Source organism: Delphinus delphis, chromosome 15, assembly GCF_949987515.2.
Source record: "Delphinus delphis chromosome 15, mDelDel1.2, whole genome shotgun sequence".
Lineage (NCBI taxonomy): Eukaryota > Metazoa > Chordata > Mammalia > Artiodactyla > Delphinidae > Delphinus > Delphinus delphis.
The window spans coordinates 1,731,351-1,747,274 of NC_082697.1; the positions used below are offsets into that span (position 1 = coordinate 1,731,351).

Sequence of the window (15,924 nt, forward strand, 5' to 3'; positions counted from 1 at the left end):
GGAAGGTGCAGATGAGGGGTGCAGGGCTGAGGGCCGGAGGTCACGCGGGGACCCCAGCGTGTGCGCTCCGCCAGGGCTGGGAGGGTGTCCCCACACGTCCCCGCTGTCCCGGCCACGGGCCTCACCTGGTCCTCCTCGCCGCCCCCTTCCTCGTCGTACTTGAGGATGTTGTCGCGCACGTCGTCCTCGGGGTCGATGAGCAGCTGCTTCGTGTGCCGCTCCTTCTCCCGCCGCCTCATCCACACGACGAACAGCAGGACCATGGCTGTGGGGCAGGGGGCACCGTGAGCAGGTGTGCGTGTGTCTGCACGAGGGCGTGCATGCGCGGGAGGGTGCGCACGTGTGGCTGCGAGTGCCTGTGTCTGTTGCCGGGCACCCGGTTGGGCTGGGCTTCTGGAAGTCTCCTGGCAGGTAGAGCGGGGCCAGGAGATGGGGCCGTGGGCACACCTGGGCCCCTCCACCCGTCACCCCAGGACCAGCTGCACTCACTGAGCAGGACGATGATGCAGATGAGGATGGCCACGATGGCGCCCGTGCCCAGCCCGGCTGCCGCCACCGCGCCCATGGTGGTGCAGTCGCCATTCTCGTCGCACGGGCACACCTTGACTTTGATGATGGACGTATTGGACAGGGGTGGGTTCCCCGAGTCCGTGACGACGATGGGGACGTCGTACACTCCGGCCTCCAGGTACAGGATGCGCAGGCTGAGCTGGGCGTAGTCACCTGGTGCGAGTGACGGGACGGGCTCCACTCACTGAGCAGCCCGCCCTCCTTTCTGAGTGAGACTAACGGAGGCAAAGACTGATAGTGGGAACATCTAACACGCCTGCTTGGCTAAGACACACGTAGACGTGCGCACGTGTGCGCACACACACCCTGCATCATACCATAAGGTTGAGACGTTGGCAATTCAAGATTGGAGCAGTGGGACTTCCCTGGTGGCGCAGTGGTTAAGAATCCGCCTGCCAATGCAGGGGACACGGGTTCGAGCCCTGGTGCGGGAAGACCCTACATGCTGCGGAGCAACTAAGTCCATGCGCCACAACTACTGAGCCTGTGCTCTAGAGCCCGTGTGCTGCAACTACTGAGCCCACGTGCCACAACTACAGAAGCCCAGGTGCCTAGAGCCCATGCTCCGCAATGAGAGAAGCCACCACAATGAGAAGCCCATGCACCGCCATGAAGAGCAGCCCCCGCTCGCTGCAACTAGAGAAAAGCCCGCGCGCAGCAACGAAGACCCAACACAGCCCAGGAAAAAAAAAAAAGAGAAATAGAGCAGTTACAACACGAAGAATGATGAAATTATTTCCTTAACGTATAAAGAGTTCGACCAAATCAATTAGAAAAAAAGCCCATTTTCAAAGAAAAATAGGCAAGGACATTGAACAGATGGTTCACAGAAGCAAAAAATGGCCAATAAATATATGAAAAAATGCCCACTGGTAGTCAAAAGATACAAGTGGAAACAGTGATTTTCGCTAAAAGAATTGGAAAAATGCTTTTTAAAATAATATTCAGTGTTGGTAAGGGCTTGGGGAACAAGCAAATGCTATCAGAACTTCAGAACTTGGACGCCCTTTCTACCAAGGCCACGGCTAGGGAAGTGCCCTCGGGAAACGCGTTGGTTAGGGTCCGTCCATCATTTGGTGATGGCATAGGACTCAGGAAACGTGTTGGTTAGGGCCCGTCCATCAGTTGGTGATGGCATAGGACTCAGGAAACGCGTTGGTTAGGGCCCGTCCCATCAGTTGGTGATGGCATAGGACTCAGGAAACGCGTTGGTTAGGGCCCGTCCCATCAGTTGGTGATGGCATAGGACTCAGGAAATGCATTGGTTAGGGCCCGTCCCATCAGTTGGTGATGGCATAGGAAGTGGTCTGCAGTTACAGCCACTGGGATGGTCAAGGCTGAGCTTGTTAAAATGATGAGATTGGGGCCTGCCCTGGGGGCCTCCTTGGCGGCTGAGCCCCAGAGCAGGCAGGGGCCCCCACGCCACAGGAAGGGGCTGCGCGACCCTCCTGTGAAGGGGTGATGGGCCCCTGGGGGCCTGCACCCTAGACTCGTCCGATTTTCCCACTGGCAGGGGTGCCAGCGGGCTGGTGCCCGAGGCAGGCTTACCATTGAGGCGGGTGATGGTCCAGTTCTTCCGCACGCTCGCTGGAACGAAGGGCAGCTCGAAGACGTAGGGGCCGATGTTGGGGTCGACGTCCGCGTCAGCCGCTGTGATGTTGATGGCGTTCAGGCTGGGCTTCTCGCAGATCTGCGCCTCCCTGGGCAACAGCTCGGGGGCGTTGTCGTTGATGTCGATGAGGTAGATCTGGAGGGTCCCGGTGCCGCTGGCCGGAGGGATCCCTGTGGGCCGGACACGGGTGATCACACGGTCACTCCTGGGCTCCATGACCACAGACGCACAGTGTGCATGGGACCACGCCCCAGCCCCAGCCAGGACAGACCCCAGCCCCACCCGGGACAGACCCCAGCCCCACCCAGGACAGACCCCCAGTCCCACCCAGGACAGACCCCAGCTGACCACAGCCCCACATGCACACTGACACTCTGCCATGTGACATATGCAGCCACTCAGCTGCACACACACAGGAACCGCACACACCTGCCCACGTGTGGCTGTCCCGTCCCCCCCCCCCGCCCGCCCACACCCAGCCCCTGTCTCAGCCCAGGTGCACAGTGAGGGTGGCCCAGCGCTGAGCGGCCGGAGGTGGCCTGTCTGTCCTCCGTGTTCTGAGCGTGGCCCTGCCCTTTGACGGCGGCTCTGACCCCGTCACTGACGACTGCGTCTCTGCCGAGGCAGGCAGAGCATGTAGAACATCCATCCCATAGCGCGTCTGTGATCTCCCAGGAGACGCATCGGAGCGCGTTCAAGGCGACGCAGCTTGGTGCCTGCTGTGATAGGTGGCCGATGGCACAGCTCACAGTCCGAGAAGCACAGGCAGGTTCTATTCACGCGAGCGGGACTTGTGCTCCGATTCTGGTGTCTTCCTCCTGCTTTCCACTGCTCTGGCCACTGATGCATTAAGATCACGTTCTAATCTAATCTCAGTGCTGCAGCTGCTGCTCAGAGCAGCGGTCCCCGACCAGGGCCTGGCGCTCATCGTGGCTGGCCGAGGGGCTGGGCCTCTGTGGACCCCGCGGGGTGAGGGAGGTGGGCAGGGGCTGCGGGATGGTCTCCAGGTCCCAGCTTCCAGCTGCTGTCGACCAAACCTTTGTGCAGCAGCTACTCTAGCTCCTGAAGCTTTATTTATGCAGCTGATCCCAGAACCCACGTGGCATGGGCCTGGCACGGGGCCTTTGCGAGTGCCCTTTCCTGACTCCGGGACGCCCCTCCCCGCCCCATCTTCCCCTGGCTTGTCCTTCTAATCCCGCAGGTCCTGGACCCACAGGAGGTCACTCATAGCCAGCAGTGCAGCAGGAGACCCCGGCCACTCTCCCATCCTCCATTTGGTTCTTTTCCGGCACCTCCCGTTCCCTGAAATTGTCTGGCTGGCTTGTTTCACACTTGTTTCCCTGGGGCAGAGACTGCTGAGTTGTCCCTAATATCCATTTCCTCTTTGTTCCTTAATAAAAGAACTGAAGCCCCAGACTTCACCTGGGCTCATCACTGCCCAACCAGAAGACGACATTCCTCAGCATCCCTTGCAGTGAGACGTGGCTTCGGGACTGAGTTCTGGCTTTCATGAGCTGTGAGTGGAAGTCCTTAGAAGGGCTGGGATGTGCCCTTGGCCTCCCCCTCCTCCTGTTTGCCAGAATGTGGTCACGATGGCTGGAGCATCAGCAGCTGCTCTGGGCCATATGCTGCAGCTTGCCAAGGACACGGGAGTGGCCAGAGTGAGCTTGGTTTCTCATACCTGACCCTGGGCTGCCTGCTTCCAGTCTTCTTTTATGTGGCAGAAAGTAAACCTCCATCTTGTTAAGATTGCTATAATTATTATGCAGACAAACCTGGTTCAAGCTGACACACTGGCCTCTAGAATGTCACCCATGCAAAGGAGAAGGCTCTTGTCTGTTTTGCTCACTGATGGATAGAGCCTGGCACATGGCAGGAGCCCAGGGAGCTGTAACAGTGGTGTTAACAGTGCCCAGCTCCCCTGGCGCCCGCATCAGTGAAGCACCAGGCCCAGGGCTTCAAATGGGCGAGGGCGGGCCCCCCGCCCCGTGTCTCCCTGCCCCTGGGCGCACCGTTGTCCGCTGCCAGGAAGGTGGCCTCATAGACGTTGTTTCTGATGTAGGGAGACTCGCGGTCGAGGACGGCCGCTGTGCTGATCTGACCGTTGGTGGCGTTAATGTGCAGCCAGTTCGCTGGGTCCGACAGCTTTGAGTATCTGCGGGGGAGGGAGGGGAGGGGTGAGGCGAGGGGCTGGAGGAGCCCCTCCTGGCCGCCCTCCTGCCGAGCGCGCGCGGGGTGGGGGTGGGGGTCCTTCCCTGAAGCCCTGCACGGGGTCCTCCCACGCGGGACAGTGACAACAGCGGCTGGAAGTCTCCAAGGAGAACGGGCTATTTAACCTCACAAGGACCCTGGGAGGCAGATTCTCCCATCGCCCCCTTTACAGGCGGGGAGACGGAGGGGCAGAGGGGGCTGGTGACTCACAGAATCGTAAGCGCAGGAGCATCAAGCGGGGTCAGGACCCAGCCTGACTCTAGATGCGGCTGAATGTCCTTCAAGCTTTTCCCACCGTCTCGTGTCAGGGCAGCCTGGCGGCCGGTGATGCCAGCTGTCCCCAGACTGGGCTTCCCTGCCTGGGGACACCACAAGTCGGGGATGCCCCCAAGCGCCCACCCGGGACTTTCTGGGTTGCAGGTTTCACTGGGCATTCAGGACTCTTCTCTGTGGAAGACGGGGCTCCCTGTTCCCAGGGCCCGAGGGTGCTCTGTGCGCCCACCTCACGGCCTGCTGCATGAACCGGTCAGGATCCACTGCCAAAAACGTGGTTAGCACGGTGCCAGTGGGCACGCCCTCCTCCAGGCGGATCAGCTTGTGGTTCGAGGGGAAGTAGGGGGCCTCGTTGATGTCCATGACTGAGATGGTCACCCCCGCCGTGGACTGGAAGGACATCTGGATCCCGCTGGCCAGGGGCGCCTGGTTGGACACCATCACGGTCAGCATGAACGCTCTGTTCAGCTCATAGTCGACCGCCTGGAATGAGAGGCGCCGGGACGGGGAGCTGGCTTAGGTGCCCGCGAGGCTGTCAGGGAGGGTGGTGCCCGTGGGGCTGCTTGGTCTGCACACGCCCTGCTCTGGGCCCAGGAGGTCAGTCCCGAGGGGTGCCGTCCCCCAGCTTCCCACGTCATGGAGTGGCAGTAGCTGGGCTCCTCGGGGGCTACGGCTCCCGCCAGGCACACCTCCTAGCCAGCGGCTCCGGCACTCATCACGCATTAGGAGTGTGAGGGCCCCACCCTGCTCCCTGCAGCCTGGCAGGTCGAGGGCCTGGCTCTTGTCCGTCCAGGGTGCCTCACCAGGTGTGGTGGGTGGAAGGGTGGCCTCCAAGGATACGTCCCTCTGGAACCTGTGACTGTGACCTTTGGCAAATAGGGTTTTTGTAGATGTAATGAAGTTAAAGGTCTCGAGAGGGAGTCGCCCTGGATTGAGGTGTTCGCCGATTCAAGCCTGGGTGCCCTGTGAGTTAGGGGAGGGAGACTGCAGACACAGAAAGGGGCCAGGTGAAGACAGGCACAGGCTGGGGTGACGCAGCTCTGAGCCAGGGATGGCCAACAACCCCAGGAGCTGGACGGGGCAGGAGGGATCCTCCCAGAGCCTCCAGAGGGAGCACAGCCCCTCCAATGCCCTGATTTTGGACGTCTGGCCTCCAGAGCTGTGAGAGCGCATCCTTCAGCTGTTCTAACCCACCTGGTCTGTGGTAAGTTGCTACAGCAGCCCCAGGACACCAACACACCAGGTCTCACGGAGCCCCCTCACCTCTGCGTGGCCCTTGCATGACCATTCTCTCCAGTTGACACACATTTTGGGGGTGTCAGGACCCCGGATGATAAATGTTAGTATGGTTCTATTGTCTACAGTTATAGGGTCTCCGGGGTACGATCAGTCTCGGGGGGTATTCTTCACATTTTGAGGGGGGATGGAAGCTGCACGGAAGCACTTGGGGCCCCGAGATGTGTAATTATTCCTGGCAAAGCTTGCAACAGTCTCACTAGAAAACAAGCAACACAGCACACTGCAGCTGCATTTGAACAGTTCTGCTTAGACACGTGCGGAGTATTACGTGCCCAAGAATATTCACTGACGTATCATCTGTATCATTCATAGAGGATTTATACTGCTGTCAACTCAGGCACCCATAGCACTGGCTGGGCTGCATCCGCACAGTGGGGACATTTGCAGCTGTAAGAAAGAACCAGGAAGATACACGTGGGAACGGAGAGATCTCCAGGATCGACTGGTGAGCAGAAAAGGCAACATCCATTGCAGGCTGCCTCTTGTGTGAAAGGGGGAGAGGAACATGAATTTGCATATGTATCTGCTCAAATATGCAAAAAGAAATGCTGAAAGGATAAACCAAAAACTTATAAAACAGTCACCCGTGAGCAGAGGGAAGGAATAAGGGTGGAGGGAACGTCTGGAGGTGTGAGTTTGCTGCGTGTGTTTTGCCACATAGCTTTGATTTTAGAGCCATGTAACCTTACATTCTCACATTTTAGGTATTACAAGTAAACTTGTATATATGAAGCAATCTCTGAAAATCAGAAACAAACGGAGTTAAATTAAACTAACTGTATATCGATGGTAATATAACTCCCAAGAAAATAATGATTTCTCGTGACTGGGACAGCATTTAGACGGTAAGTCCTTCATGGGATTTATTCTAAGGACAAGAGTTACTGCAAAGAAACCTTAAATTCATCTGGTTTGCTTGCTGTTGGCCGGGAGTTTGGATTCGTTATTTTTTAAGCTTTTTATGTATAATTGGCTCTCTATATCCATGGGCTCCACATCCGTGGATTTAACCAACCACAGATTGAATACATTTGAAAATAATTCCAGAAATTTAAAACCTGAATTTGCCTCACACAGGCAACAGTTTACACAGCACTGACATGGTATTGGGTATAAATTACACGGGAGAGTGTGTGTAGGTTATATGCAAATATTCAGTTGGCCAAAAAGTTCTCATGGAAAAACCCGAACGAACTTTTTTGGCCAACCTGATACTATGCCATTTTGTATAAGGGATTTGAGCATCTGTGGATTTTGGTACCTACCTGTGGGGGGGTGTGTCCCGGAACCAATCCCCCATGGATACCGAGGGGTGATTGTATATTGTAGGTTAAAGTAAATCAGCAATTATCTTACTGTTGTTAGGAACCAAGATTTTCAGTGTAAGAGAAATGAGATCAAGTATAAAATCAACAAAGGTTAGTAAAACCCTCCAGTGTTCAATTTGGATGAAATGATCATGTGCATCGGTGAAGTAACTTTGAGGTGGTCAGGAAGCACATGCACTGAAGTGTCACTTCTTCGCTCTGCCCTGACAACATCCAGTAGCGATGGCAGCAGCCGCAGTGAGCACCTCTCGCGTCTGGACGTTGGTTTCTAAGTACCACTCCTCGCTAGAGGAATGGCCCGCCCAGATGTGAGGCAAGAAATCAGCAAGACGAACCTGGGCTGTGCACTCAGGTCCCAACACAGGGACGTAGCAGAAGCACCCAGAACCAGCTGCCGGAGGAGCCCCCTGGCCAGAGGTCAAGACCGTACTAGCTGCAGCTGAGCACCACACACCGAGCGCATAAAAACCTGCACAGCCTTAGCCGTGACGAGAAAGTGAAAAACGCAGTTCACTGACTGCTTCTGCATTTGCCCAGGTCCTCACCTCTGGAATCTGTGGATAGTCACTTTCCCTGGCAAAAGGGGACTTTGCAGCCACGATGAAGGTAAGGGTCTTGAGCTGGGAGGTGGTCCTGGATAACCCAGGTGGGCCCTACGTGCCGTCACAGGGTCGTTACGGGCTCCTGACCTCCAGAAAAGTGCGAGGGTAAACGCGTGTCATGTTACGCAATTGTTACGGCAGCCGTAACACCGGGATGCAGGTGGTGACACTGCCTGTTGCTGGCTCACCGGTTCTGCTCTGAGAATCGGAAGTAAAGGTGGAGAATGAAGCCTCATTCTCGCCTTTTCTGTTGAGCTGCGTTAATTTCATGTTCCTGTTGAGTGGCTTAAAACAACACACATTCGTTATCTTACAGTTCTGGGGGCCAGAAGCCAAAAGTCTGCGCTGCTGGGCTAAGGTCGGGGCGTGGGCAGGGCTGGCCGCTTCTGAAGGCTCCTGGACGCCTTTTCTGACTCCGTCCGAGAGGCGCCTGTGCTCCCGGCCCCTCCCTCCGTCTTCAGAGCGGCAGCGCGGCACCTTCCAGCCTGTCTCTCTCAGACCTCTGCTGCATCCTCAGGTCTCTGACTCTGGTCCTCTTGTGTCCCTCTTCTAAGGGCCCCGCGATTACTTGGGGGCCCCCCAGGACTATCCAGGACAACCTCCCATCTCAAGATCCTTAACTTCTTCACATCTGCAAAGTGCCCTTTGCCACATACGCACAGATTTGGGAGACTGGGACCTGGGTGGGCATCTTTGCGTGGGCGTTGTTCTGACAGCTGCAGGCCTGCATTTCAGCATCATCACAGGGCTCTTTTATATAGAAGCATTCCAGCCGAGGACTGTACAAGGAATGACAGGATTGTAAAGCACCATTTTATACCGCCTAATGAAGAAATGAACTTGGCAATGACCATCAACAGATGATGAAACCAACAGATGGGGGCTGGTGGAGAGCCGTGCTTTTGCAGACTGCTTGCCGGTCATGACGGGGAGGAGCCAACTCCACGGTGACGGGAGAGGCCTGTGAGCACCGGAGCCCACTGGTCAGGCTCAGATGGCTGTGCACGGGACAACCAGGCTTCTCACCGCGGAAGGGCCCTTCAGGTCTGCAGCCCTGCTTACAGGAAGAGCAGAGAGCGAGAGACCAGATACTCCGAGAGGAAGCGATCGGACAGATTCAGCACCGCGGACCCTGCGTTTGTGACAGGTCAGAGGTGGGGGGAATATTCTAGATTATGAGAGATTCAAGAGATGGCACAACCGCATGCAACCTGGGGACCCTGGTTGGATCCAGATTTGAAAAACCCACACCATCAAGAGACACTTGGAAAATTAAGGGCAATTAAATGTAGACTCAGGGCCTCCATGGTGGCGCAGTGGCTGGGAGTCCACCTGCCGATGCAGGGGACACGGGTTCGTGCCCCGGTCCGGGAAGATCCCACATGCCGCGGAGCGGCTGGGCCCGTGGGCCATGGCCACTGAGCCTGCGCGTCCGGAGCCTGTGCTCCGCAACGGGAGAGGCCACGACAGTGAGAGGCCCGCGTACCGCAAAAAAAAACAAATGACTCATATTGGAGATCACGGAGGCGTGGCTGTCTGTCTCAGGTGCTGTCACGGTTGTAGCTATGTGAGCAGAGGGCCTGGAGTTAGGACCGCACGGCAGCAAAACACGGACGGAGCGACACGGCAGCGCGCTGGGAACTGTGAAACCGAAGTGGCAGGTGAGGGCACACCCGTCTCTCTTACTTCTAGATGTGCTTGGAAACGTTTGTGGTAAATGGTGTGACACACTTCTGCTCAGAGGGGACCTGATCGCCTCGTGGGACCAGTTGTCCTGCGAGCCCCGGGGGTGCTGGTGATGGGGCCGTGCTGCCCTGCCTGCTGCTCGCCTGGCCCAGCCCTGCCCCATCGCTGGGCTCCTCCTGCAGCTCAGCCTTGATGTCTGTGAGTATTGACCGTCATACACCTGGTGCATCAAACCCATGCCTTCTCAGCTCCTGCTACTAAGCAAGGTATTGAGCACGGGAAGAGTTTACCATAAAGTAACAGTGCTGAGTGGGCGTGGAAAGGGGACGGAGACGAGGCTCCCCAAGGCGCAGTGCCTGCCCGACGGGAAGGCCTGGAGGTGGCAGCAGAGATCGGGGCTCTGGGCCGACACTTCCGTCGTCCTCCCCACTGTCCCCCCGGCTCACCTTGCGGGAGCCCCCGTCCTCTGCAGCCGTGGTCTCCTCATCTGCTGAAGGAATGGGTGTTACCTGCAGAGCCCCTGGAGCCCCCGGTGAGAAGCCACGTCCCTCCCTGGCGCTTGCCTCTTCATGGCTGAGGTCCCCCCCCCCGCCCACCCTGCCGCCGAGAACTATGCGGCTGCCAGGCCTCCAGGGCCCCCGAGTGTTGGCAGCGACTGAAATATACTGCTTCCTAAAATCACGGTGGGTGTGCCTCTGAAGAAGTCACTAAAGGAAGTGGTCCTTCTCCCATATTTATCTGTTCGTGTCCCTGGAGGACAGGGAATAATGCTACGTGTCATGCATTAAAAATTGTGTCGCCAGTCTAAGTGAGGACACCTTCCAGAAAGATTATGGCCAACGGAAGTCTGTCGGACGGCAAAACAAAACATATTGGTAACAGAGAAATCAGTGAGTAATTTGCTCCAACAGTTTCAATCAGAGGCCAGACAGCCTCACTGGGCCTCCGCTCAGCTGCCTCCCCCACGTGTGGCCACGACCCTTCGCTCAAAGCCCAGGGGCCGGGTCTGCACCCTGAGGGGAGCAGCCCAGCGTGGGTGCAGGCTCGTGGGGCAGGGCCGGGGGCGCACCAGTGCACGTGGGGGAGGCTTGGGGTGAAGTGTTTTCGCTGAGCCTTGCTGGGAGCTGCAGAGGTTACCGCGACCCCCAAACTGGCCTGCTCCCGCTGTTCCTGCCACCCTGACCCTCCTCCGGGCACTGGGGCACCGCTCACTCACTGCCTCGGGCAAAGCCTTGTCGCCGCCCAGCCGGGAAGCAGAAGAGGCTGATTCTCGGCCTCTGAGCTTCAGAAGCTGAGGGCCAGGTGCGAGGGAGGAGATGGGAGAGTTATCTTTTGGGGGGTGGGTGGCAGGTCAGGCCTGCAGAGTCCCTGGGGTCACGTGACCGGTCCTGCTGAGGCTGCCTCTGCCCCTGGCAGGTCGGGCGCAGTCCTTTGCCCTTGGACACTGGGGTGGCACGCACTGAACCCGAATATCACTCCTGTTACGTCTGCCTCAGGGCACGTGGCGGGGGCAGAGCTCAGGGAGCCCAGCAGGAGGCGAGGTGAGCACCCACCTTCACCACGGTGACCATGCCCTCGTTGGTGACGGGGTCCGTGCGGACGCTGAAGTGGCCTGAGGGGTCCCCGCTGATGATGCGGTAGACAGTGTTCCAGTTCGGGGAGTGGGGCTGATCTCGGTCCATCACAGTGAGGTTTGCGACCACCATCTCCACCCGGTTTTCGGGGACTTCCCCTGCGTACTGCGAAGTGTAAGAAAAGACAACATTACAAACCCGTGTGGAACCCTGGAGAGGCTGGAGAGGTTCTCTGCTGACCCTGGGGGGCCTCTGCTTCCAGCTGCACGCAGACACGGTGACTCCCACAGGTTGGCCCATCCCATGTCCGTGCCGACGAGGAGGCGTCTAGAGAGGGCTCTGCTTCCTCCAGCTGAGGCCCAGCAAAGCCCGAGGCTCCTCTGCACGTATCCGCCTCCAAACTAATCCCTGCCTGTGCACGCACGCACGCATGCCAGGCCCCCCTCCTAAATCCCCTTCAAGCCCTTCCCATAGGCAGCAGGGGACCAATGCAAATACCTGGGGCTTGCAAGAGACTAAAAATGTGTTTACAAAATGGGAAACGAACAGGAGTGGGGACGCAGCTGCAGAGGGCTTCCCGAGCTGAACCATCTCTGGGCTCCTGCCGTCCCAGTGGTCCCCGACATGGGCTTGGGGCCTGGGGTCAGCAGCTGCAGATGTGCAGATGATCAAACACAGAGCCTCAACCCTTTCTTTCCTGCCGCAGCAGTGAGGGCTGCAAACCACGCCCATCGGTGAGTGGGGTTCACGTGGCCACAGTAGTTACGGGCAGGCAAAGACTGTGTGCGTGGCTGGGCGTGTTGGTGCTGGTGTCGAGGTGGTGATGGAAATCTGAGCACCTCTCAGCAGGTGAGTCAGTGCTGTGCAGCTGTGGCCCAGCTCAGAAGAGCCCCGAGCTCGGTTTACTGCTGTGCGGTCACAGTCTTGAAATTCTTCATACTTTGTGAATGAGGGCCCCTGCGTTCTTATTTGGCACTGGGCCATGCAAATCGTGTGGCCATTCTGTCACAGTGCAGTGTGCTTTTGAGCCACAAAACCCGGAGACAAAGTTTGAACAAATATCTGGGGATTCCCAGTTGTGTTCACAGCAGCGCAACCCTAACAATGGTTACCGAGTGCCCACTCTGTGCCAGGTACTGCCCTTGCGTTATTCTGCTGGTTCCTCAGGAGAACCCCATTCTTATCCCCATTTTGCAGATGAAGAAGCAGAAGCAAGAGAGGTTAAGAGGCCTTGGCACGGCCCAGAGAAAGCACAGCTCAGGGAAACCGCCGGGTGACTGCCGGAGCCTGGATCCAGCCATGCCTGAAGACAGTGCAGCTTCTGCGAGATGAGGAGATTCTCTTCTTGTTTCAGTTGCCAGGGTCAGTGTAGTGGACATCAATAGGCTGTTTGGCTCTCCAGCACCTTCTGAATTCCCTTCTTTATCTTCCAGAATCGTGCTTTCTCGCCCTCCTCTACTGCCACGACCTGGTCAGGTGATCTAGAACCTGCCAGTGGGACACACCTTCATGAGTTTGATTCAGAAGAGAGGCAGAGAGACCTTGTGCTTTGGCGCCTGCAGTGGCAGAAGGTGGGTGGTGGCACCGTGTCCAGCGATGGAGATGGGAGCTGAGGCCTCTGCGCCCCGTGGCAGAGGAAGGTGGGGGTACCCCCGGCGGAGCCCCCAACCTGATGCACGCGGCTCTCGGAGTCTGTGGCCCCTCATGTGCTTTGGCGGCCACTGGCTTAATCAGGGTGGGTTCTGGTGCCGTCAACTGACAGGCCCCCCCCGCCCCCCCGCCACAGCCCAGTTTCAGTGCACCCCATGGGGGCCCTGTTGGGCGCCTCCACCCACTCTGCTCTGGTCCCCCGAGAATACGGGCCTGTGGTTTCACAGCATGGGGAGAGCTGCGTGTTCCGGAGACCAGTTCCTTCCAAACTTCCGGGTGAAGTTTATTTGAAAAGTCTATTTTAATTCATGCAAGTTTAATAAAGGTTCACAAAGAGGTGCCTTAGCTGGGAAGCCTGGCTCAGGGTTTTCTTACTAACCTTCCCCTATAGCCATAATGAATTTTAAATTTAAATTTTTGGGTTTTCAGGCACAGGGAAAGCCTCCCCCATGCCCCGTGGGATGTAAGGGCGGATACTTGGGAAAGGAAGAATTGGAAGAGTGTTGGAATTTCTTGCATAGCTGTAACCCAGAATTCACGTGCACCCCCATCTCGAGAGGCAGGGTGGATTTCCTATTCGTGCCTGGGCCTTCCAGCACAACCCCAGCTCCTCCGCACAAATCTGTGGGGCTCCCAGGGGAGGGTCACATTAGCAGAGTGGAGGATTTGGGAGGGAACAGTGAAGCCCAGCCGGGACTTAGGGAAGACCCCTCAGCCAGGCCGAGAGGATGGAGGATGGCAGGGCCTGTCCCCACAGACCCGGGGACCACCAGGGCACCTGCTCCATTGGGGATGCCAGACTCCCCGAGATGATGCTTTTGTTTCTGGCCCCAGTATTCGAACCATCGCTGGTCCTAGCGCGGCTCAGGCCTGAGGACCTGACCCTCCCCCAGCTGCCTTCTCTCTGGGCCCTGGACCCTGGTATGACCGAGGGTGTTATGCGAGGGGGGTGCCCCCCACCCAGTCCTCTCCTGAGCCGGGAACTCAGGGATCGCCCTGGAAGCCCCGGGGCTGCGTTGGCTTCTGTTGGAAAACGTGCCTTCTCCTCTGACCTTCCTATGGTTTTACTTTTTGTTTTGTCTTTAGTTTCTTTATCATCTGCAGTCAGAATTTCCAAGCCTCCCCTCCTTCTCTCCCTCACAGCCCACAGCACTTCCGAGCTCCTGCTCTCTTCTCTTCATCTCTCCGCAGCGCCTGGCCCCGGGGCTCCGGCCCAGGGATGCGGCCACGGCACTGGTGCAGGGGAGCGGGAGGTGGTAGTGGCATAACGTTCCGGCGATTTTAACTTTTGAAATTTAGTTTCCTCTCCAGTAAAACGGTGACGATTTCTGTCGGCTTCTGAGTTTGGAATCAGAATCTGACGGGTGGGACCAGTGGCTCATAACGGGGGACCTGGCGGCTGACATCCATCCTCCTCCACCCACAGGGAGAAGCCTGGGGCCCGGGGCCCGGGTGGTGACTCTGGAGCCTTGTCCCCTCCTGCGGTGCTGCTGTGAGAACAGGTGAGTGCCGCCTGGGACGTGGCCCTTGGGACGCCAGCTCAGGGAGAGGACCCTGAAGCACCTCCCCAGCTTTTTGGTTCACCCCCTTTCCAGAAAGAAGGGCTACTGGGTGCTTGTCGCCCTCTCTTCTGTCTTCAGAGGACCCTGGGAGGGGACCCACCATGATCTCACCCCCCTTTATTTTTTTTTAACATTTAGCTTAACTTTATTCATGCTTGCCTTGGCATGGGGAATAGGTCATCCAATCACATATACAGTAAAGACAAGTATGTCCTATCACGTACAGTCTGGAACGGTAGCGCGATGTACCTTAAGGACTCCCATCCTCCCTTTCTTAACAGATGAGGAAACTGGACTTGGAATGAACGTTTTGGTGCCTCCACCGTGAACCCCTCACCCGCTGAAGGCAGAGCCGGGACCCTGTCTGCTCCGCCGCCCAGTCGGTGCCCCTGTGGTGGGGGTCAGGTACCACCCGCGGCGTTTTTAGGGCACAGAACAAACTTCCCTGTAGATGAGCGGATGCTCCCAGCTTCACCTTGAGCCATGTAACACTTACGCGCCAAGAGGGGAAAACGTTCTGATGCTCAGAGAGGTCCGACTGTCAGCCTAAGGGCACAAAGCTAGGAGGGCCCCGGGGGTTGGGGGGGCAGAAGGGGGCTTCCCGACTCCAGGAGACCCTCCCGTGGGCCTGTGTGTGGCTGGGTCTCAGGGCTTTGCTCCAGGACCTGAGGATGAGGCAGAGGGAGGCCCTTGGGTCGGGTCTGCGGCTGTGTCCTGGGGGCCTCGGCCCTACCCCGTGGACCCGCCTCACCCTGCAGGGGTGCTGAGGGACGCTTCGCGGTGGCAGCAAGGGAGCGCAGGCTCGAGCAGGCGAAGGGAGAACGACGTCTAATTAACATTTCAGAACAGGAACTGGATCATGCAAATCCCCACCCCCACCTCTGCAGCTTCTGCTGATGGCTCTTGATTAAGCTCGATAAAATTAGCCTGGCTGTGCAGGGGGTGCAGCCAGCCCCAGGCCTTCGCCCGCCCGCCCCCACTGAGCCCAGCAGACGGTGTCCTGGGGCCCTGCCCTCCACCCGTCCCGAGGGGCCATGTCATAACGTGTGACCCCGGGACATTAGGCAATCCACACACATCCACGCCGCCCCACAGCCCCAACAGTAAGCAGGCAGGGCCTCTATGTGCTCTCCTGGCCTCCAGGGCCCGGGCCTGGCTGAGGCCGACTGGGGTGGAGGAGGGGCAGGGGCGACTCTGGGAAGAGGCAGCCGTTCCGAAAGCCCGGAGGGGCATCTTCCTGAGGAACAGTCCCGGGAACCAGGCTGTGCCCACCTTTCCTTCATCCAGGCGTGCAGGCAGGAACGTTCCCCTGGGATGTGCCCCAGGGCACCTCCTTGGGTCACATGCAAACTCCCTCCTGGGTCTCAGTGTAATTCCCGGGCTGCCCCTTTTTCAGGCGTGTGTGCGGATCCGGGGGTATCTTGTTGATCATCTCCCCTCCCCTCGTGTGGACACCCCAGCGCAAACAGGTCAGGAAGGTGCACTGCACCCTCCTTTTCTCCGCCCCATCGCTTCCTCACAGGCCATCTAGGACCCGGCCTTTCTAGGGGATCAGCG

The 15,924-nt window shown here is 57.9% G+C and overlaps 1 protein-coding gene and 1 long non-coding RNA gene across 2 annotated transcripts in view; one reads left to right on the forward strand and one right to left on the reverse strand.

Moving 5' to 3' along the window:
- The window catches only part of CDH4 (cadherin 4), a 154,507-nt gene that overhangs the window by 3,613 nt on the left and 134,970 nt on the right, over positions 1-15,924 (reverse strand). The window contains exons 8-13 of the mRNA XM_060033317.1: positions 11,135-11,320; positions 4,896-5,149; positions 4,195-4,337; positions 2,119-2,352; positions 490-723; positions 126-265 (exon numbers count right to left, since the gene is read on the reverse strand). Of these exons, the coding sequence (XP_059889300.1) occupies positions 126-265; positions 490-723; positions 2,119-2,352; positions 4,195-4,337; positions 4,896-5,149; positions 11,135-11,320 (1,191 nt within the window). The remainder of the gene's footprint in view (positions 1-125; positions 266-489; positions 724-2,118; positions 2,353-4,194; positions 4,338-4,895; positions 5,150-11,134; positions 11,321-15,924) is intronic.
- LOC132438964 (uncharacterized) lies at positions 6,727-12,605 on the forward strand. The gene is made up of 3 exons (XR_009522251.1): positions 6,727-6,810; positions 12,353-12,517; positions 12,589-12,605. It is a non-coding gene; the product is annotated as an uncharacterized lncRNA (long non-coding RNA).